The following is a 24,103-nucleotide window of genomic DNA, read 5'->3' as shown; positions in this document are numbered from 1 at the left end:
TTGAATTCCAGTTTGATAGATGTAATTGTCCAAAGGCTGAGAGTTTCCGTTATTAATCTGATGATGTGAACAACTTCATGATTCAATGCATACACAATAATGAAGACAATCAGGTGCCAGTATTTGGATAGTAGATGTTGGGCTAGGGCGTTTTGTGCCTGCTATCCCTGCGAAACAGGCTTTGGTTAAAGAAAGGTTATAATAACACAAAGGGGTTTGTTTTTTTTATTTTTCAGTATTCATATACAAAACATAAACAAACCAACTTTTCTTGACAACCATTTGTAACAAAAAGCCATAACACGGTTAAATGCCATGCATTCTGCTGAGGATGAAGTCCTCTTGTACCTGTGAAAAGCATTCTACAAATGCCGTGCGTTAATATTCATTTCTGATCTATGGGTTAAGAAAACACTTATTAAAATGGAGATGAATAAACAACAGCTTTCTTATTGAAACAGTTTAATATTCCTTAGAATGCTGTGAAACAAGAGCCGGAATGGAAGCAAAAAGTGGACAGTCATGAGCCATTTCCCACAGCTAGCGTCTGACTCCTGAATTTCAAGGGTCTGTGATCTCAAAGAGGAGCATTTCAGATTGCCAGAAGACTTTGAGAGCACAGAGAATTGCAGAATTACACAAGCAAAAAGATAATGCTGAAAGAAAAAAAAACAGCATTTTTCCAATTCTCCTTTTGAAAGAACATCTTGTTTTCTGCCTGAGCAAAGTCTGGTCAATAGCCCTGTATACAGTACTTATTCTGAAAGAAAAGAACCTATGAATCATGCCCTTTCTTCATATTCTGTCAATATTTTTTCTGGAGCTCAGTGTTCTATTGCAGACATTAGGCTTACAAACTGAAAAAGACTGCAGCAGAAGAACAATGAGTTGGAAAATCACCTAGGAAATGTAAGAAGATTCATACAGCAAATATAAAAAAAACAGCTCTGTGCACATCATTCCCCTTTGGCACGTTAACAGCAATAAACAATTTAATAGTACTACAAATGCTCACATCACACACCTGATCAAGGATGAGCTGATGGCACAGAAAAGCACCCTTTTCATGGTTTAATTTTTAGGAGCACAAGGAATGTCATAGGAATAAACTTTTGTTTATTACTTTGCTGTAAGCCAAATGGTTTTACATAATGCTGTAGTTATGCATTCTCACATTCTAAAATATGAGAAATGAATATTTCTATGAAGGCCTGACATTTTTGTTACTAAATTAAATGGCACTAATGTTATGTTGTAATATACGGTACGAAGTACAATATGTGCTTTCTAACCAACAGGCTCCCAGCACAGAAAGTCATACGGAGCATTTTATTTTTAATTAAATATAAACCCCTTTTCATTTCACAGCAAAATGGTGCATATTGTGTTTTTATATTACACATCCAAATACTTGGACTAAAACCACACATTAATCTGCTTATGTTCTCCTGCAAACGGGATAACACCTTCTTTGAATAACAGTATTATTCTAGAACTCCTAATATTGAAGTAACAAAACATACAACGATTTTAATGTGACAATTTTTTCTTTTTCTAAAATTGGTCCCACTCCTGTCTCCTCAGGAAAACCTCTCCTGGTTTTCATTCTAAAGACCTCTCAATTACTTAAATAATTTATTTAATGAGACATTACTAATGGACTTTCAGTCTTCAAAGTTAAAGACTTCAAGCTACCTATTAAGTTAAGCAGCAGCTAGAAATTAACTGCTGTAGCACAGAGATTGTGGCATGGGTTGAGCCAAAACATACCTATAACAAATTCTACGAACTATGCTCCATGTACAATGTGCAATCTTAAAATATTTTAAATAAGTACGAATAAATACTCTCAAACTCAGCAGGTCTCTCACACATTGCCCATTCAGCACAGAAAATACCAATCAGAGAAATGCAAGACACAACCTTGTGAGAGACCAATGCTAATTACACGTTAATGTCTCCATAATACAAGAGCTTGAATGTACAATTAGAAACTCCCCCGTGTATGATCTCTTGGAATATGACCTTTTGGACAATAATTGCTGCCTTTACTCTTTCAGGTTATATATTACTTTACTGCAAAGCTAAAATACAGGAGATTTTGTTTTAATATCTCAGTAATTTAGCCTTTTATTGCATAAAGAGAGCGAAACAGTTCATTAAATTAGAAAAATGATTGAAACATTTCCTTGACAGAATGTACTTCACATTCTTAGACATTTACTGTACACTCCTTATTCTGATGGTTGCCCTTAGTCTGTCACAGAATCTCTACTTAAGATTTTAATGAGTTGCTGCAATCAAACGGCAGCGATCCAGATAGCATTAAACACCACCATGATTTTATAGAGTATGTCTGAAATTTGTCCTGTTCATTGCTTTCATCTTTGCTCGTTTCTTAAACTTAAGTCCTGAGTTTAATCATGATCAAATTGTCCTCCTGTCTTTATTGCATTAGTTTTATTAGTATTATTAGTAGTAGTATTTTAATGTATCAGAAATCAGAAATCAAAATTTCCTTTTTTTTCCCCATAAGGAATTGTTCCATGTTATAACAAATTTAATAGTTGGTGGATTTTAGCAATAACTGACATCAAGCACACAGTGCTAACAGCGAAGTTTCCTTAAACGCCACTCTGTGTGGTGTGGTGCTGAGCACTGCCATGTGAGGTATACTTTATCCCAACTCTTGACCCATGGAAAAACCTGTACTTAATGTTTCTCCTGTAGCTGTGAGTGACATTAGATGAGTGATAGCAGCCCCAAGGACAGACCCTGGTCCTCAATGAATACAGACACTTTAAAACGTAAAGCACTGCACCTTAGAAGCCTAAGAACACAACCAAGGAAAACAAATAATCCAGACAAATTACACAACTACACATGGTGCTGAACAACACTGTTTCATGCTTGCTCTACAATTGGACAAACACACGAGTTGCTTGGCTAAAAAGACTGTATCACTGTTTTCTACAAGTCAAATGTGTTCTTCATGATTTATAAGACGACTGCTGCCTCTGACAGAATAAAAGCCATTTTTAGACTGAAAAATTCATTGCCTCACTCACAAAGTGATATCTATTACAAAATAGTGCAAGGTCATATCGCCTTTTTTGAGGAACTCTACACTAAACTGGACTACGATAGTGTGTATGCACAACAGGCAGGTCAGAAAGGTTACAAAGGAGAGGAAGCCATTCTACCCATCCAACTGGGCAGAAAGTGAAGATCTTCTCCAGACACGTGTGAAAGGAGTCCATGGTACAAGCTTCACAACCATGTAGTTGGAGCTGACACTCTGGGGTCCTTCTGCGGTTGAATAAAAAGCTTGGCTCAATGAGCAGCTTCCAACCCCGTTAGACTGGTCAAAAGGCCTCCTTTCATTTGAAACCCTTCTTACATTCTTACTACATGGGATTTAGGACTAAGTGCAGCATGAATGGAAAGTTCAGAACGCCGATCTCTGAGAGCAACGGGCCAGCAGGTATAATAGTTGGCATCCATTTACATAACCAACTGTGAGAAGTGCTTTCGTTGTCCAATCAGTGACTCAGTTTCCCCAGTTCAGAAGTCAGACAAAATGAAGGCACTGCAGCATTTAGGGACTATAGCTCCGCACCAAAGGCCGAAAAGGCGGCAACAGAGCTGAGAAGTAGTGACCGGCCAGAGATAAAGAAAAGCTTTTAATAAGGGGAAGAAAGAGAGAAGACAGCTTGGGCACGGGGTGAGGGTGTAGCCAGACCACCTCATTTAATTGGAAAGACATGAGCAAAGCCACAAAGTGGACAAGAGAAGAATGGCAGCTTCCAACACTGAAGGTTTTCCAGCCAGACACATTGTGGATTATATAAGCATCAAATGTGTTGCAGAAGATATTACAACAAACTTGATTTTCAATATGCAGATTTGAAATTGCTCAGAAACACACTTTCTAATAGCCTACAGCAGAGGTCCAGGAGCCACAACATGCCTAAAAGTATCACAAACTTAAATGACTAAATTTGGACGCTTTTTAAGAGGGCATTGTCCTCAGTTTGTTCACATTCAACACCAAGAACACATAAGTAGAAAAGTAAGTAGATATTTCTTTTAAGCTGTTTTATACAGCATTATATGGAATGATGTTTCCATTGCTGCACTAAATGAAAAAATATAAACAATATAACACGCAAAAATGTGTTTTAAAGTGTTGCATGTGTAGTGGCAGATATTCTCCAGTATCCAGATTAGAGTTTTATGTAATATTTCTTAATACGTCTGTAATGACTTTACCTAAGAGACAATGTAAAGAATTTGCATCCTGACCCCAACACAGAGAAACACTGCCAAGCAAACGCAAACAAAGACAGCAAAGGCAAATGAAACAATACCTTTGCCTGGAAATGCAGTCTCGAAAAGTGATTTGTTACAGAGCAGTTTAATGCAATTCGTTGACAAAGATAATCCCTCTAGCCTGTGCTTTATTATGTAAAATTCAGATGTGGCATTCACTTGAAAATCATGCACATCCCCACACAAGCCTACCACTAATCCCCCAGTGCATCAGAGCCCTAAGGGAAGCCCAGCAAGGGAGTAAGGAAAAAAAAGTCTTTGCTAGTGATGCTAGGGAAATCAATTCCAGTAGCCTGCTGGAATAACAATTGGGGGGGGGGTAATTAAGTCAAGGGAGACAGTAGAAGTCACAGGTGTGCTATAATTTCCCAACAATGTAGAGGCATTGTATTACAATGTCAGCCATTTTAACCTGCAAAAAGAAAGAAAAAACATTAATCTGAGGTTTCAGTGACTTTATCAACATCCCCGAATACTTGTTCTTTGGGTTCTCTGCCCAGTTGTTTTTTTCAGGAGAGAAACCGACATCCAGCTCCTTTCACCAAAGACTGATCCACTGAAAAGGGAACTGCAGCGAACAACTAGAACTCCAGGGATATCAGCCATCAGGTAGCAAAGCAATTGAAATAAGAGCAGTGCTGAACCTTGAATGGTGGCCAAAATTCCTCTTAAGGCCCTAGCAGGGATTTAAAGTAGAAGAAAATTAGAACATTCAAAAACTGCAATGACTCATGTACAGAGGGGCTTAGCTTTAGCAGGTGCACATCTCCAGTAGAGAGCATCAGTGGGGGACCTATGCTGCTACTAGCAATTTTTCCTTTGACAGCACAGCAATGCACTATCAGCCCAAAAGTCTGGGATCACAAGACATCCACAAATCAGCCCTGTATCTAACAGATAAGTTCCAGTAGATAAATGTAAGAAATTCTCTGCCACATAAACTTAAGTCTATGCTTTGTCATTTTGGATTAAACACTGGATTTATAATTGCTGAAGATCACAATGGTCAGACTTTTGATTGAATCAGTGCTGGAGTTTATAATCAGAGCAGTTTTATTGGTACTATAGGTCAGTGGAGATACTGCACCTCCTGAGTGAGACCTGCTGGTTTAGCAGGTGGCACTGAGCCTCTGTCAGACCCAGCCATCACTCCCAGTGGAACATCAGCCAGATCAAGCCTCAGCTTCAAGCAACACAGTGAGCCTCTATCTGCCCACTCCCTTCCAGTGACAGACTGAGGATGCAGCTTATACCAACACAATAATTTAGTTTTCATTAAAAACAAAAATGCCTACAGTTTGGGTAACCTGACCATGATGATCAAGGTGTAATAAAGTCATTGTGCAAATCTGCAGAAACACACAAAATATTTTATTACAAAATGAGCCTGAAATTTTTACTAACTCATCAGGTATAACTCACTATACCTCACCATTTCCATCCGGAGAGTGTCATTAAAGTGGTATCTTCTTGGGACTCGGGAGTTGCTAACATGCAATAGAGGTTCTGTACAGCAGTAACACCAGGGCTCAACATTACTGCACTACATGGTTGTAGTTTCAGCATGAGTGTGGGCAACATGCCCCTGGCTACTCAGAAAGAGCAAAGTTTCTGATGAATGGAAATACGTGGGTCACTTATCTAGTCCATACAGAATACACTATAAAAGAAACAGCATAATACCCCACATCACCAGGTTGTAGCACAACTGTGGACCTGTGGCAGCAGCTACTGTACCTAATAGCATCCCGCTGGTAGCTACTGTAGATAGAAGCGCAGTGGTTCTGCTAGTCTATGCTTTGCTGTTTTGCATTAATGGAGGAGACACCAGGTACTGATGACTCATAAAGGGAACCTGCTCTACAGGACCCACACATCAATGTCACGTGTTTCTTGAAAACCCCAGTCTCAAACTTGTAGACCCGTCACTAAGTAATGTCAGTCACAATTATAGTGATAATGGCAGAATAACCCCAATTGTTTCTCTTACTTCCGGGCTAGCATTTCTTAAACATTTCACGATGTTATATCAAGATGACGCAGCAGGGAAGCTGTTATAACAAGGGGAGTTTGGTTGGTTGAGGTTTCTAGGGAACCGTAAAAAGGGCTTAGGAATATTAGAAAGATCAAGGAAAATGTGTGCACATGTATGCATGTGAAAGCAGTGCAGCGTAGTGCAGCAAAATAGGGTTGAGACAGACACAGAGAAGGAAAGGTCAAGCATGGAGAGAATGAGATTAACAACCATGAAGAACAGAGTTCAGCTCAGTGTCTGGGTGAAATAATAATAACAGGTGATGGTTATTATTGGTTAGGGTAAGAACAAGGGAGAGATAAAGGGTTATTTCTTTCTTGTGAAATGGAGTACCATTACAAGGGTATCAGATCACATTCCCTGGATTGGTCACCTGGGGATGAGTTCCCTGGCCTAAGTGCTTTGCTGTGGGAGTAACTTGGCTAGCAGTGGTTTTATACTAAAGAGAAACCTTCTCTTCACAGTTAGTGGACTTATGGTTATAGTTAATGGTTTATGGTAATGGGCTAATGGTTATGTTTAGAGTGACAGTTATGTGATAAACATTTTATGATGGTGTGTTCCTGGGTGGTTGTTGGTTTCTTGATGGTTGAAGGTCATGGTTTAAGTAACAGTTCACTCTAGCAGGTTTAATAACAAGTTATGGCTATCAACATACTCCCCACAGGACCCTGGGAAACTCAGGGTGTTACCATTGCCTGGGTGTCCTGTCCTGGAGTCTGTGCGTTCTGGGATGAGATTAAGAGACATTTAGGTGACGTTCCCAAAGCAATGAAGCAAGGGGACCATAGAAGAAATACACAGCCACAGGTCAGCTAAATTACCATAAATTAAATTTGTGTAGCTGGGAAACTGAATGTTTCAGGGTTTTAGTGGCCAGTGAAAGGGTTGCCATGGTGCTCACGTCAATGACAAGCTTGATTGCAGCGACGTGTGCCCAATGCCTAGCTTACTCTTTTTCCTAAAAAATTGCAGTTGACTGCTAGCGACTCGTCATGTCTAACTTAACGAGCAATTGGCAGGTTTACAGGATATCAGGTTATGGTGGTCCTTCGTATTAAAATGAAGCCTTAAAAGCAATGGGGTGATTTAATCTATTTGCATATTGCAATCCATTAACTTGATGTCTAAAGGACTACTCCTACCCAACCCCCTTTATTATCACAGTGCAATGTAGAAATCAGTACTCGCATAATACGGATCAAGTTCACAAGGTTCTGTTTTGGTTTCCTTAGAAACCAGCACTGAAATTCTGTTGTATGGAGACCTATGTACGGGGAGCTAGACTTTATTAACTGTGCGAAAACCGACACTTTTTTCACATTCTGGGAGGCTCATTACCCAAGTTAATTAAAGACAAATGAAGACTGAAGAACAGTCAACATCCTCCAAGGCAGCACCCGAGGGGGCAGCGACAAGCAGTGAACTGCGTGAAGCTCCACTTCCCATCCAGTTTCATCATGCAGCGGGCGGCCCTTAGCAAAGTGACTACCCCCACTGGCTCTGCGGCCCTGTGGAGAGCCTAACAGGCAGCCTTGGTACCTGTCCATCCTGTCCATTGTTAGGTTTTGCTCTGAAATTCACATTTCTCTCGAAGAAACTACGCATAATTTTTTTGCTTATTCTGTTGACTCGGGCATCGGAATTGCCTGAGGAAACTCTCAATGATGCTTAAATTGAGTGATTAGTCTATGTTTTGCTTTGTCCCCTGCGGTGTCCACTTACAGTATCTAGGCACTTTATCACTTACGGTTCTTTTCATGATAGACCATGTCAGTAACTACAATTGATTTAATTGGCAGATTACTGAACAGCTCTCACAAAGTGGGGACCTGTAACACTTTTTCAAAACCCCTCTTATGGGGTTTGAAAAAAAGTTGTAATTCAGTGAAAAGTCTAATGACACATGGTACAGTGAGAGAGTTGGCACAACCAGAAAATAACTGAAAACAGACAATTGTGCTGTGATCAAGAGACCACAATGTGCTCATGCTGCTCTAGATTCAGTGGGAACAGGTCTGAACACAATCACAGGCACAGATTCTGATGAAAATCACAAACGCACAGCAAACGCAAGCCACCTGCTGTTCCTAAGATTGTCCTAGAACAGTGAGCTACCTCATGGCTTGTTTCACTGGTTTTCAGTAGAGTTAGAATAAGACGACAGGCAAAACGTTCCATTAAAGCTCCAGTTCAGAATCTGATCAATCAGTATAGAGTCTTTATTATAGAAAAAAAAATGGGTATTTACAGTATACATATTTGATAGAATATAGAGTCCAGATTCCCCGTGTTTATTTCAAAAGCTTTACCTTCGTCAGCCAGGTCTCCTGGAAATCCTTTTCATAAAACCATTTCCTTTTTTCCTTTAAAACAAATTGTTAAAATTTGGTGGTTAACACACGGGCTACTTCTTAGAAACAAAAAAATATCCAATACCAAAGTCTTTTGAAAGTCACAAATACCAATAACCATTAAAGCAACCCATCACCAGAAAACCATTCCTGCAAAGTATAGAATATGACCAAAATGCACAGCTTTTCAAACAAGAAATAACACCTCTTGCACCAGGTAGACCCATGCGAATTTAAAAATGTTTTTTCTGCCTGGCCTACAAGTGGAAGGACTGAAGTGATAGCTAATTGACAAAAAGTGAAGTTGATGTCATGGTGCAGATGATCCATCATGCAATTTAGCGCATGAAGGAGGTTGTTTCTTTAGTATGAGCTCCTAAACAAGACGTGAGCTAGCCTAACACATTCAAAGACGACCTGCAGGAATTCCTGTTCACCTCAAAGCTTTTGGGTAGAGCACCCAGCCACCAGAGAGCTTAGACATTCCCCATATAAGCTTTGGATCACACAACAAGCACTCAAAAGCTTTGAAGTAACTGGAAACTCCTGGAAGAGATCAACACCTGTAAGAAGAAAGAAAAGACCGCAATTTCACCTCAGCTCTAAGCCCAAGCAGCTAAATATCAAGTATAAAAAATCTTATAGACGGTAGATCAGTTAGCTACTAAAAACCTCAATGATTTAAAAAGCCTTCCTCAAATTTGTAAATGGGTAGATTGAATAAAGATCATGAATATGACTATGAAATCACACAACAACAAAAAACACTATGTAAACTGTCTCTTTTTTAAATATCTGTGGTTACATGATAGGGTTGGAGAGGTATCAGGGTAACACAGTCAGTCATGACTCTGTGATTATCTTCTGTATGATGTCGAAAAGTGCAGCTTCCATCATTTGTATTTAAGACTCTAATCCTGGAGTGGGAGTAGACTGAAAGTAACGGCTGTGCTCCAAGCTCATCTGAAACAAACCCGCTGGCTTCTCAGCTTTCTGTCCACACACCTGCCATTCAGGGACAAAGTCACATCTACACACCTTCAAAGTGGGTAAAACTATGCGACTGTGGAAGCTGGAAGCTTCAATAACCTACAAGCAGTCAAACAAGAAAAATGGTCAAAACACTCCTCGACTTTATGACTTTTATTATTAATTTCAAGACACAAAGGATACAGCAAACTCTCTGACTAATACCATATAATATTATCATACTTAGTACAGTCTCACTCCCTCAGGGGCTCTCTCTGCTGTAGTACAGTCTCACTCCCTCAGGGTCTCTCACTGCTGTAGTACAGTCTCACTCCCTCAGGGCCTCACTGCTGTAGTACAGTCTCACTCCCTCAGGGTCTCTCTTTCTGCTGTAGTACAGTCTCACTCCCTCAGGGTCTCTCTCTGCTGTAGTACAGTCTCACTCCCTCAGGGCCTCACTGCTGTAGTACAGTCTCACTCCCTCAGGGTCTCTCTCTGCTGTAGTACAGTCTCACTCCCTCAGGGTCTCTCTCTGCTGTAGTACAGTCTCACTCCCTCAGGGTCTCTCTCTGCTATAGTACAGTCTCACTCCCTCAGGGTCTCTCACTGCTGTAGTACAGTCTCACTCCCTCAGGGTCTCTCACTGCTGTAGTACAGTCTCACTCCCTCAGGGTCTCTCTTTCTGCTGTAGTACAGTCTCACTCCCTCAGGGTCTCTCTCTGCTGTAGTACAGTCTCACTCCCTCGGGGTCTCTCTCTGCTGTAGTACAGTCTCACTCCCTCAGGGCTCTGTCGCTGTACATACCGACTTGATCCAATTTTTTCTTCTGAAAGGCAGGAAGAACTATAAACATAACACTGTTACTAACATATTGGCAGCATGGTTGACGCTGACTTTAATATGATGGCATCAGAGGTAATACTTTGCACTTAAACTATTCAATTAGTTCAATTTTGACTTGTTTGATCGCATAGCCTTTTGCCAGGAAAAGCGGTTCTGGAGCTAGAACAAAGTTAAGAGAATTTTCATATCTACACATTCATAGTAAATATTATGAAAATTGGAATCCTTTATCACAATAACTATTGGAATGATTGGTCTTAATATACAGTATGCCATGACCATAATAACCCGATAAAAATCAAAACATGTGAATTACTTAATGAACTGCAGTACCATGGGCAAATATATGCCATTTTAATATTAAAAAGCTTTTCCTTACAGAATAGACAAATACCGATGGTGTTACTTGAAGTAAACATCAAACTAGTCTGTGTGAGTCCTTTTCAATTCCTGACACAATGTCCCAATCCAGTCTCTCCCCAGACAGTCTCAGACTGCAGATGCTGAGCAGCACAGCCACCCTAAAACAAGAAATACTACAGCACCAGCCATAATTACTGAGCCACAGGAAAATCTCGATTTAGAAGCTCTGATTGCTCCTTCTGTTCTGTAATTATGATGACATTGTTAATTAAAATGAAACACATTCCTTATAATAACTGAATCCTTCATAGTGTCTGATTATCTTTTGCATATGAAAGAGCACATCAAGTTCATTTCTGCTCCGATAAAAGCAGCTTAACTGACTCAAGCGATACTGGAAAAGTTTCAATTTTCTCATTCGCATACACAGGGGCTGTGGGAAAAGAGTAGACGCCTTCCCCCTGAAATTCCACAACACTTTTAATCTAGCCTGCTCAGCAATGTAGAGTCTTGGCAGAGAGAAGAGCACGCCACTCACTTTGCTAAACATCTCTTTGCTGTCTTACCTGGAAAGCCCCCTTGCACCATCCTGGGACGAGCACTTCAGAGCATCTCTCCGGCACAAAAATGCACGACTGTGGCTCCTCCTCAGCACCAGCTGCAAGGCAGAGTTCTCCTTCCTTCTCCTCTTTACTGCTTGGCTCACTTATCTCCCTGCTGAGTGCTGGCGCAGCCCCTTCACTCTGCTGCTCAAAAGGTACCGCGTGTGAAGTCAGGGAGGAAGGGGGGGGGGGGTATGTGTGTGCAGGCAAGCTGACGCGCACGTGTGTGTGGGGGTGTGTGGGAGTGTTCTACCCCCTGCACCGATGCAGTGTACAGCATGAAGTCAGAAAAATAAATAGAGACTGCATTCAGATTCACCCGTGTTGCCTGGGCTGCCCTCCCCTTCCCTCCTCCGAGAGAGAGCCAAGCCGCGTTCGAAACAAACACAAATTGATCTGAAAGCCGTAATGATGCCACTGCCAGCTGCAGAATCCTGACCTTAAGCTCTGTTATTACTGATGGAAGGAGTGTAGCTAAGTGACTAATTATGCCAGATACCCCCTAACCTGCTTGTAACAGACACAGAGGGTCATCAATTAGCCCCATGTCGTCGTGAGAGAAGAGAACAAAAATTAAATCAAAACTATATCAAGACTGGGGATTCCTTTTCTTTTTCTACCGGTCTTCATACTGGAACCACAGAATCTTTCAATTTGTTAACCCGCCCCCCATAAGAAATCCGTCATTTAGAAGAATCACTAATCATCAGAGAATTCACAGATTAAGTGACAAGAATGGGTATATTTTCCTTGATGCTAAAAAAGCTGCCCACCACATTTTGGAATGGAAGAAAATGGCGCACTGAAGTGTAAATGCAGTGTTTTCAGCCAGTGTAACAATTTCTAACACTGGACATTGTTTCATCAAACAGGGTAAAAACGGGCTGGGATGCTATAGATACCTTTTTTAACAATTTTTTCAGAAAACCCAGTTCTTAACAAAACAGTTTGTACATGGTCTCACTATCAAAACAAAAACCCTACATAGCATGATTTGCACATCTTTGATTTAAAAATCTAAATTAATCAAATACTTATGATGTTAAATCTGTCTGGGAAGCAGAGATAAAGCCAATATCAAGGCATCACTATAAGAAACAACAAGTTACCTGGGCTCAAATCCCACTTTTTTACATCATGCTAGACACTTTGCATTTTAAAAACCCTAAAAGTACTCTTTGTGTGATGCAAAATCAGGTGAAGGTTACAGTTATTTTCACTTTGCTCCATGTCCTTTTCTTCACAGACAAGGTTGAGTGGATTTTGGATGCTGTGCTGTAAACTTTCAGGTCAGTGACAACAGTGCAGGCCTCAGTACAAATCAGTCTCAGTGTGTTATCAGAAATACTTCAATTAGGTCAGAAACCTTCCCAGACTCTGTCTGATAGCATTTAGCAGTCAAAGTCCATCAGGAATAACTGTAAAAAGACTCACAGAGGTGACTTTGCAACACAAGCAACACTTACTTTTTTAAAATTGAGAAGGATGTGGAAACAGTCAAGACTTAGTAGGCTTTGGGGATACTACTACTCAAGATCATGATGTTCACACACTAGTTACAACTTGGGTCAGTGCCAGTGCTACCACAATCACGAGAAAGAGAAATGGGTATTGCTGGAAGCTCTGTTCTCAGGAACACTGAAAGTGAGATACTGTATATGCAGTTGGGATCCTAAATAGTTGCCTACAGTTATATCATCCTGCAACTTACAACTGGCAACGAACGAACTGAAGCTCTGCAGGTGTGAGCCTGGCCAGTACTCGGAGGGGGGACGTCCTGGGAAAGCTAAGGCTGCTTAGGTGTTAGTGGGACCAGTAGGGGGCACTCACCCTGCAATCTGTGTGGGTCCTAATGCCCCAGTATAGTGATGGAGACACTATAATGCAATAAAAAGGTGCCATGCTTTGGATGAGACTTCAAACCAGGGTCCTGACTCTCTGTGGTCATTAAAATTCCTAGGGCATTTCTCAAAAAGATTAAGGTGTTAACCAATTGCCCTGGCCAGAAAATACCCCTGGCCTTTACCAATCATGGCCCCCTAATAATCCCTATTTATAGATTGGCCTTATTACTTTCTTCTCTCCACTGATAGTCGATATGTGGTGAGCATACTGGTACACTTTGGCTGCCATCGCATTGTCCAGGTGGGTGCTACACGTGGTAGTGGAGAAGAGTCCCCATTGCCTGTTAAGCTCTTTTAAGTGTCTAGAAAAAACACTATAAAGGTATAAAGATTTGACTCCAGTGAGACTGCCCAGTGTGGTTGGTTGTTTGTGATAAAATAACCACAGTGTTCAGTCTCTCTGGACTCAAAGGTCCTAACATTGTTCAGACAAGCAAGAGCAGGTGAAGAGCAGTGGTCACTGTTCATGGTGAGACAAACTACAGAGGAACAAGCCAGCACACTTCACCTATGAAACACACAGAGCTATCAGAACAGTCTGGCTCTCGTGTGTCTGAGTGTCTCTGAGTGTTAGAGCAGATACAGAAGATGGTTCTGCCAGCTTTCACTGTACACTTGACTCAGATGAACTTCAATTGAACAGATCCATCATTTCCACTCTCAGTCAAAAAAAAAATATACTCACACAGCTTTTGGACTATTGGCTAAATGTTACCGACATATTTTTGCTCACCATCTCTGTATAAGAAAAACTTGAAATAATTCAAACCATACGAAAAACCTATGAAATCAATACAGCCATGTGTTGAATTTGAAAAGGTTAAAAAGTGAAGCAACCAAGGTTATATGTTGAATATATTGAGCTATTAGGTATACTGAATTTTAAAAATATACTGTTAGATGTCAGAACTAAGGTGTACATTTTTAAGAAAGCAGACCAATTAATGAGATTAATAAGAATTCTTTATATTTATATGTTGGAATGGATGACAGCATTAAAAAAACTGCTTCAAATGTGTAACAGATACATCCCTAAATAACTATATCAAAGTCTAGAAAGTAGTTGCCTAAACGACTTAATATACAGTATTATGGTAAATGATTTAAGGAAACAAAAGCACTTGATAGAATTATACACACAATTGTGATAAATATCCACACAAAATATTAATTGTTAAACTAAAGGCAGGGGCCATTCAAGGTTAATGAATGCATTTTGATTGGGATTAGGACCACTGCTCTTCCTAATTTAAAGCATGATTTGATACTGTCCTTTTCCTAAACAGCGATGACCATGGGGAGACATGAATCAAGTACTCAAACTTTAAAGGACTTCTTCAGAACCAACAGTGAAATAACCAGAGGACACAAATAGTAACTATCTGGAAGTTCATTTAAAACTCAAAATCAGAAGACACTTTCTTACCCAAAGGGTTGTGGGAGTCTACCCAGTCATGTGCTCAAATCTGACATTCTGGTTTCTTTCAAGAAGCAGGTGGATGATTCCCTGATCAATTAGATACTGGCAAACCAAACCAGTCTGATCTGCCAAATGGCCTCCTCTCACGGGTAACCTTTCTTATCCTAGTTCTTTATCACATCAAACCTTCAACCCACCCACAGACTGAAATTTTGAATTTGGGACATAGCTCAAAGCAAATTATAGTAGAAAAATCTGGGCTGGCAAGAAAAAAGCCCTTTGCTGTCAGGCAACATCAGAAATTAGCTCTCTTGCTGGAGTGGCACTAAAAGCAGATGAAGTATCACTTAGTGAGCCTTCACATTAAGCACCATTTATTTAGCTGAGCTTGTCAGCAATGCTCAGACAGGTCGGGTTCACCACTCACCTCTACACAAAATGGCCCAACACCAACACAGAGCGTGCGGCATTCCTCACTATGCATAACAGGCCTCCAGGGAAAGCAGATGGCATCTTTAATTTTAAATCCTTCATTAATTTAAGCAAATCTGATTAACAAAATGTTCCCCAAAGTGGAACAAAGCAGGACCACAGGCTTTAATTCACTTCACATGAGTTAGTGCTGTGATGTACTGAACATTCACCTGGAGGCAATCAAACAACCCTCACACCGCCGAGTGGGGAAAAAAAAAACTTGGCACACAGCAAGCTTCGTCGACCCAAGAGCCAAGAGCCAAGCCTTTCCAATTCAGCTCAGCCAGAACAGGAGGATTCTGTCCCTATACATCAGACAGGTTTACTTTGAATTTTCTTTGTTTTTAAATTGGGACTTCAGCTTTCTCCCTGACAGAGTAAGTGAAGGGATATTGTGGAAAGTAAATTTTGAGTCAAAGAACAACATTAAAAACAGATTTTTGCTTCTCAACCGATAATAAAATAAAAACTGACAATGTCCTACATTACAGTGTATGAGCCCAAATCAATTTTTACTAATGTACAAATGTGACCTGTACTTGTGACTGATCAGTTAAAAATAATTTATATACCGGTGTGTTGTGTTCCTGCTGTGTTGCTTCCACTATTTTCGGCTTATAATCTGAAATATTTTGCCCCCTTTTCTTTTTACTTATACTATATCAATAATTGTTCACAAGAACATAACAGTGACGGATTTTAGCTTTTAGGATTGGAAATTAAAAGCTTTATTAGCAGTGTTAATAACCTCTTACTTACTGATACTTGCAATACAATGCAATGCAATACTTGGGGACTAAGGCTTCACACTCTGATCGGTGGCTGATGTCTGGAATCCTGGCAGCAGTATTATCACCCTGTAGTCTGATCTCAACAGATCTCAGAAGGTAAGATAGGCTTGGCCTAGACAGTACTGGGATAGCAGATCTCTAAGGAAAATCAGGTTGCTGTTTTAAGTGGTGGACGAGTAGGTGGCACTCTTCTCCCTGAGCCAGAATTTCCAAGCTAGAGCCCCAGCATCTTGTTTTGGGACACTGTGATCCTTTGGATGAGACGTTAACCTGTGGTCCTGGCTACCGGATTATTAAAGATCCTTTGAACAGTCTAGTGACTGTCCATTCCCACGTTTGTATGTTGAACAAGGACCTTTAGCAATGCCTCTGAGAGATGTACAGTATACCACGCAGAAGCAAAATATGCAATAGTGAGTAAATGGAAAGGTGATTAACATGCAGGACATACTTTTAGTTCTTAAGTATGTCTGCTTCACAGGACAGTGTGTGCCTGCAGTGATTTGTTTTATAGCACAATAAATTATTCTCCACAGGGCTCAGTCAGTTACACTGTTAACTTTCTAGACTACAGCAACTTGGAAAGGGGAATAAAGCCGATATTTAAAATAACAGAAGACAGTTTACTTGACAGAAAACTAAATTTACTTTCTAGGATTTACTTGGAAAGTGGATTTTTTCCAAACATTTCCACAACAGAAGAATGTTTACAGCAAAATTAAATTTTATTTGGAGAATTTTAATCTGCGGAGTTGTTTAATGTTGTTTTACAGTAACAATATATATATATGTAAGTTCATATTTCCCATGCAGTTTAGTGTCAATGTACTATGGAAATGTCAAACTACTCTGTTACTAAAAATAACTATGTAAAAGTTTGCAAAATGAAATATACTGTATGATTCTAGATTCTGTCTGGTGAGAATGTCACTGTGATGCTGAGACTTATTTAGAGCAGGGTCTGGCCCAAATCAGCCCTGGCTGTTTAATAAAGTATTCACCCAGCTGCCCTGAATTAACTAAACTGATGGTACAAGGAGAATGTTAATTTTTTCATAAAGGGGCTTTGGATGTTGGATGATTTTGTTTGATATAAACGCACAAAGCACTAAACTTAAGTATTATTTATTCACTAAGACTGCCTTATATCCCTAGGATATGCAGCTCCGCAGCATAAAACCAATCAGCTCCGACCTCCCATTCAAACGCACTGTCTACTGTATGTTTATCAGCATCTACCAAGAAGAGAGAAATCCATATCTAAAATATCATTCAATATAGCAGCCCATCCCTCTACACTGTGGTTGATAACATGATAAAGCTCAGAGCAGGCTGCAGGGGTCAGTCCTGGCTGACCTGAATCCAGCTAACCCTGGCAGGACTGTGTGGCCAGTCACAATCAATAGCAAAGCCCTGTGCGCTCTTTAGACCATACTGTATGATCCAACCCATGTTGTCAACCAAGGTCTGTACTGCCTGAACACCTAAAACCGTAACAATGGCAAATGTGCAGTTTAATCACTGCTTTCCCTGCTTCACACTAATACACAAGGATGTTTGCAGTCCTTCCTGCATCAGACTATTACAGTATACCATGACATATCACCAGAAATGTTTGGCACCAGCCTTACATATGGGAAATCACCGTATCGTCATAGTCTACTGGACTAAACCACAATAAACCCATAGAAAAGACTGGTTTTTACCTCAATAAATCAGCATTAATAGCAGAGGAAGTGCATAGTGAAAAAGCAGACTGATGATGGCATTCCTTCAGAAGCACTGAAGTATACATTGGGAGCACTCTCTCAAGGAGCACACTGCTAGGTAGATCACAACCTGCATGTTTTTTTAATGTGTCTCAAAAGTTCATCCTATCATGGCCATACTTAACAGAATGACAAACATATTGTATGTGAAGCACTTACCCTTTTCTTAATTTAATCTGCAGAGTGTTTCAGTAATTCCATTTGTCTAGGACACAATGCCTTCATTTTGACCTGTTTTGTGTAACTGCCAGGTTTAACATCTCCATTCTGATCCACAGCTCTACCTAATCCAATTCATAAAAGGCTTGTTACTCATCTATAACAACACTTGTTAATCGATCACAACCATGGTTCTTCTTGCATGGAAATATACTTGGTAAAATCTAGCTTTACATAATCACAGAAAACGTTAATATCTACTTCTCAGAAATCACAGTATTCACTGGAAAAAATAGCATTCACATTGAGTAGCTAGGACTGAATACATGCTTGTTTGCGATGCTTTTTAACAAGTTCAAAGTCTTATAATGCCAAGACAAGCTCTTACAGCAAACAGTCTACCACAAAAGAGCTGTGTAGAAAAGGGCACAGGGTCTGACATTGCCAGGCAGACACAAACCAGAGAGAGATATAAAAGATAATCTGGAGATAAGCCAGGGGCCTGTGATATCTTATTGAGCCAGACACCACTAAGCACAGCTGATTTTCTGGTCACTGCTGGAGTGCTTCTGATTAATAAGGTTATCATCAACAACACAGCATCTACTCACTTTGGGGAGATGTTTTAAAAACCAAAGCAATAATAATAATATTATTATTATTATTATTAATAATAATAATAATGACCAAATTTTTTAAAACTATACAGGTTTTGTGTTGTCTTACAGTAAATAATATTTGATATTTGTACTTCTGAGTTGCATTGCAATATTTAAAATGAAGAAAGTATTGAGTTCACTACAGAATGTAATCTAATACCATGCAATTGCCACACAGCCATGATGAAACGGAGGAAGATTTTGTGATCAAATGTCAGTCAAGACGTCAAGAAGTTACCGTGGTTTAAAATAAACCTGGAAAACAAAGCTGCCACTGTGAACTGTCACAGGGAATGAGAGATATTTAGGGAAGGATACATGTGCCCTGTGGACACTTTGCAAAATTAGGGCATAAAATTTCTTCTTCCTAAAATATAGTCCAGCCTGTATCCTGCTCTATTCCCTTTGAAGCTGTTGATGCAGTCAGCTATATTCTGATGTGCTTGTACACTCTGCTCTTTCGTCAAGTGCTTTGCGATCCTACCTGCGATTGTGAAGAGTAAGTCACCAATTCAACTCAACATACAGAAGAACACTCTGTGCAATTCGCAGAAACTAACAAGCACCACACCCCCCTAGGCTTGACAGTATGAGCACGGAAAACACTCCCTCCCAGAAACAGCCCTCTCCAGTTTTTTGTGCTGCCAGGAAACATACCATTACTCTTACAATAAAAAAAACTACCAAGGGTGCTTGGATGGAACCTGGATTTTTATTCTCAATCCCATCTAGAGGGCATTCCTTGCCAGTTCCAGAAAATATTGCCAAGACCTGGAATGCTGATTCCCTTTTGTGTCAAGAAGGATGAGTGATATCAATGAATATGATCATGATGGTTCCCATGTTTTCAGGTGTGCAGTGAAGGCATTTAGGTCATACAAACATTTTAAAATGTTTTAAGACTCCACATAGCACTTCTTATCATCCTGGTCTTGGTTTTGCAGGTCATCACTACTGTGCACAAAACCAGCTAAAGCAAATACCATTTCGATATTCACAGATGATAGCCATTCTACTTCGTAGTATCTGAGATGCACTGATTGGATAATGCCTTTCATGTGCTAAAAATCCAGGTACTTTACAAATGCCCTTCGTAGTTCACTAACAGTGGCTGTGTTTGCAATGTCTGCTATGGATCTTTCCAGGTCTGGAGAAAACCCTTTTCACTCCTTAACACTGAAGTCAAGTGTGCTGGTGTCAGGGAGGACTGCAAATCAAAAGATTGGATTTAGTGACCCCTGTCTACAATTGCAAACAGTACCAGTGTCAGTTTATATGAATCAAACAATGCAAGATGAATCCTTAGTGAAATAATCTTAAATAGTAGCTCTGTGATCAAATATTCTCCAGTACTACAACACAATTCCTGTTTATCTAGGACCCAGGATTATCCAAGTCATTTGCAATGTTTGTTTCATTCCTGCTTCAACTTTTTTATTTCAAAATCAGCAAAGGACACAAGCACAGAACAGAAGCTCATGGGATGCAGATACAGCAGGAATGTGGTCAATTACAATGATGGCTGGCCAGTGGAAGATAAAGGTTTGATGTTGCAGTACTGTAATTTACCATAACCCCTTTAGCACAGCATGTTGGAGGGAACTGATGACCAACATCCTGCAGTTGAAAAGGAAGCAGAGAGACAGAAAACCTGTCTGGTTCAAGACTCACCCCAGGCTGGGCCTCGTTTCTCCTCTCTGTCCTCTGTCACTCCACCGGGTTCTCTGTAGGGGGGAGGAAGCCGCATGGGTGGAGGGACGCCTGTTGGAGGTGATTTCTGTGACAAGGAAGAAAAAAAAACATTTTTGATGGGCAGAGGCAAAAGAGGAACAGGTTTACTACAGGTACAGCCTCTTCCTGAAAGAAGCCATGGTATTGGCTTAAAAAACATCGCTATTCACAACTCCCACTACTCTTTGTGCAAAAAAGTGCCTCTGCTATCAGTCATAAATACACTTCCATGAATTTTTCAGTCGTGTCCGGTGGTTTGTGCTGCTGTTTATGATCATGAAAATGAAATCAGAAAGAAAGTTTTTTTTTTAATCTTACTTGCAGGTTCTAAAGTCTCCCATTTTGGAATTATCTTCAACTTTGACACAGTCCAGAGAGTGACCTGCCTTATGCTAATTTATTGAGTGATGGTTCGGAGTGCTGCACTTATAAGTAGTTATTGAAATTGGTGAATGTGGCAGTGATCCTAGTACAGATCTCTGCGGTACTCCACTAAATATATCAGCCCAATCAGAGCATTCTCCCCTTATGTGAACACTCTGTAGGGATTATTAATCAGTACCAGGGAGCCCATTAACCAGCCCTCAGTCATTGTACATCCATTACCTTGAATATTTATCAGGTACAAGTTTAGAATTGTGATGCTTATCTTTTATGAGGAGCATTCTCAAAGCCTTCTGAAAATGTAAGTTGAAAGACATCTAGTTAGTGAAGCAAGACCTCGCTTTTCCAAATCCATGTTGACTATCCCAAAAATCTTATAGCCATACTAATGATCCTCTAGGTTAGGGCTAATATTGTCCATAACCTAACAAGGCTTTAATTCCACACAAGACCAGAAGCTTTGTGCTTTTGACACAAAAGTCAGGATTCTCTGCTTCTATTCATCTACTTATTAAGTGCAAATGCTTCAATGGACTCATTTCTAATAATAAGAGTGTCATTTGATGTTAATTCCTGCCTGGGATACAGCTCTACACCCTCAGCTAAGATGTTTCCCTTGTTAAAAAGCCAGTCTCTCCCTATGAGCACAGTTCTGGGGGGAGTCACTGTAAATGTTATGAGACCTGCAAGAGCAAGTGGTAACTAAGTCTTTACTGAATTAAATAATTCAATATACAGAGCATGAATTCTGATCTCTAACTATTCTGGAGAAGCAGATTCAAGTGAAATAGACCTCTTCAATGTTATAAATACAAGAAGCAAATGATTAACTTTGCTATCGCAAAAAACATTTCCCTATTGACAAAAGTCTTTCATTAGTCACATTACATATATTGACAGGAAGACAGAAGAAACACAAAAAGACTTTGAATAATTTAATTAAAAATGTCAGGAATTCTGATTTTTAAAAAATGTTTTTCATTGCACAAAAACAGGGCTTTCTGTCAGTTTACATACGAAGGCTCAATAACTACAGACAACAGCAGTTATTGAATGTGAGCTAATTACATACTGTACAAAATCATTAAAAAACCTGTTTAATCAAGGTAATGAAAACAGCCTTAAGATTCAATAAATGAATGAAAATAAACAAGAGTAACAGATGTCATTGATAAAACATACAGTAGGAACACGCACATCAGTTTAAGAGATGCATACAGGATACAGCTTAACATAATTGTAACATGTAAAAGTATTAGATGTTAAATATACGCAGTACAAAGTAATTTTTAAATATTCAACATGCCAGTTGGGTTTTGTATGTTTGGTTTGTCTTTAAATTACTAACTGAACTGTCTGTTTGTTGTTCTGCTTTTGATAAACGACAAGTCAGTTTTTTTTGCAAAGAAATACTTAAATGTTGCTTCTGTATTCCTGGGATGCTTCCTGGATTTGGACTTTTTAAGCGGAACTATCTAGCAATTTGGCGAGGACACCCACACCAGCCTTGTCTGCCAGAAATAGTCTCTTCCCAAAGTATCTTTATGCAGCAGCACCAAGGAGAAAGATGCTTCATACTGCCAAAACACACAGCCATCCCCTCTGACCCCTATAACGTACAGACACAAAGCTGTTCAGACGTCAGCACTGCTAATCTGCATCTGTAACCAGAATCAAAGCAACTCTGTGTGTGTGAAGCCTGCTATCAGCCATCCAGCAGCATTTATTAATCGAGCTGGCTGAGTGCAACACCACTATCCAGCTTGCAATCACAGCCTGCTGTGCAATGGCATGAATTAAATCCCATTACGGAGAAATACGAGGTGCAGAGCAGACGTGTAGCTTTAAAAGAGCAATACAGACTCATTATGATCCCGGGGACGAGAGCTCTGGCACCCCATTATGCTGGCTGCAGCCTTGGCACTATAATCTCATTACCTCTTATAAGGATAGTGTGTGCAGGTCTGTTTGGGGGGGGGGGGGGGGGGGTTGTCTTCGAAAGGTCCAGAAAATGACAGCATTGCTCTGAGATGAGCAGGAGTAATTAAGCCGCTAGAGAAGGGAGCATAAGTAATACAGCGCTGTGTGCAGCAGCTGACAGCTCTGAAGATGAACATCACTGAGAACCACACATTCCTGCATTCTGAGTTATAATCAGCCACACCCACACACTGTAAACTATGAGCTGTTGAGCGCTGGAATAACCCTGAGCAAAAACAAGCCTGTTCCAAGTGAAGCAAAAGCACAAGACACTATGTTGCATACAGTATTATGATGGAAACAGAAAGTGTCCCTCAAGCCTTGATTATAAACAGCAGCCTCTACCTCTGTAAATCATGAACTCTCTTCACGCTCTGTGCCCTCTAGAATTATACCCCTGATGAAACAGGAACAAAAAAACCATAACAGAAAGCTTTATTGTTAAAAATATACTGTAAGCTTAGCCTTGCACAGAACAAAGTCATATTTGTCATAACTGAAATCCAGAAAACATGAGGGTTATATACACGAACACTTCTGTAGTTTGTCTATTGTAAATACAACTCTGACATGGATTACAAGCACAAGGTGCTATAAGTTCTTCCGAGGGGTGATTTGACCATTCCTGCAAGCAGAATTGCTCTCAATCCTCCAGACACCTTGATTTCATTAGTGAACTGCTTTCTTGAGTTAGAACCAGAAATGCTCAATTGGAATGACATCCGGAGACTGAGATGGCCACCTGATAACTATGTAAAGCTGACCATTTCATTATCGATTTGGCCGTGTGGTATGCTTTGGATCACTATTGGAGTTTAGACGCCCCCTCACTTAAGGAAAGTTCCAGGACCCCACCATATTTCACAGCAGGCATGAGAGTTTCTAACGTTGAGCTCTATCTCTTTTTTAACCAAACAGTTGAGCATGTCCAAAAAGCTCTATTCTCATAAGACATGATTCCCGTTACCATTCAGGCGTAGTCTGGCAATTTCAAAGTGCCCTCTTTCTGTGGCTTGCTTTCAGAAGAGTCTTGTTCTATTCAACCCAGCCATGAATGCAACATTCATGCTGGGAATGTGGAATCATAGTTTTTCACAGTTTGTGGCCTGAAGATGCAACTTTGTGTCAGAAATCTCCTACTGTTGCCTGGATTTGTGGCTGCCTCCCAAATTTGTCTCTCAGACTGTGATGGGAAGCTACACTTGTATCTTATCGGTTCCCAAAATACCAGTAAGCCTAAATTTGTTAAGAATGGACAACAGAGTGACAATGGTAAATTCATCTTTTTGTGTGCTGTCCTTAACCATGATGATGCCTGCTACTATTTTTTGTTA

The 24,103-nt window shown here is 40.1% G+C and overlaps 1 protein-coding gene across 4 annotated transcripts in view; it reads right to left on the bottom strand.

Moving 5' to 3' along the window:
- patj (PATJ crumbs cell polarity complex component) overlaps positions 1-24,103 on the bottom strand; it is a 230,608-nt gene that overhangs the window by 97,893 nt on the left and 108,612 nt on the right. For all 4 annotated transcript variants that reach the window (XM_088927009.1, XM_088927011.1, XM_088927012.1 and 1 more), the window contains one exon: positions 20,346-20,451. In XM_088927009.1, coding sequence (XP_088783135.1) covers positions 20,346-20,451 — 106 coding nt within the window. The remainder of the gene's footprint in view (positions 1-20,345; positions 20,452-24,103) is intronic.

This window comes from Atractosteus spatula, chromosome 11 (assembly GCF_055471065.1).
Source record: "Atractosteus spatula isolate fAtrSpa1 chromosome 11, fAtrSpa1.hap1, whole genome shotgun sequence".
Classification (NCBI taxonomy): domain Eukaryota; kingdom Metazoa; phylum Chordata; class Actinopteri; order Semionotiformes; family Lepisosteidae; genus Atractosteus; species Atractosteus spatula.
This window is presented reverse-complemented; position numbering and strand designations above follow the sequence as displayed.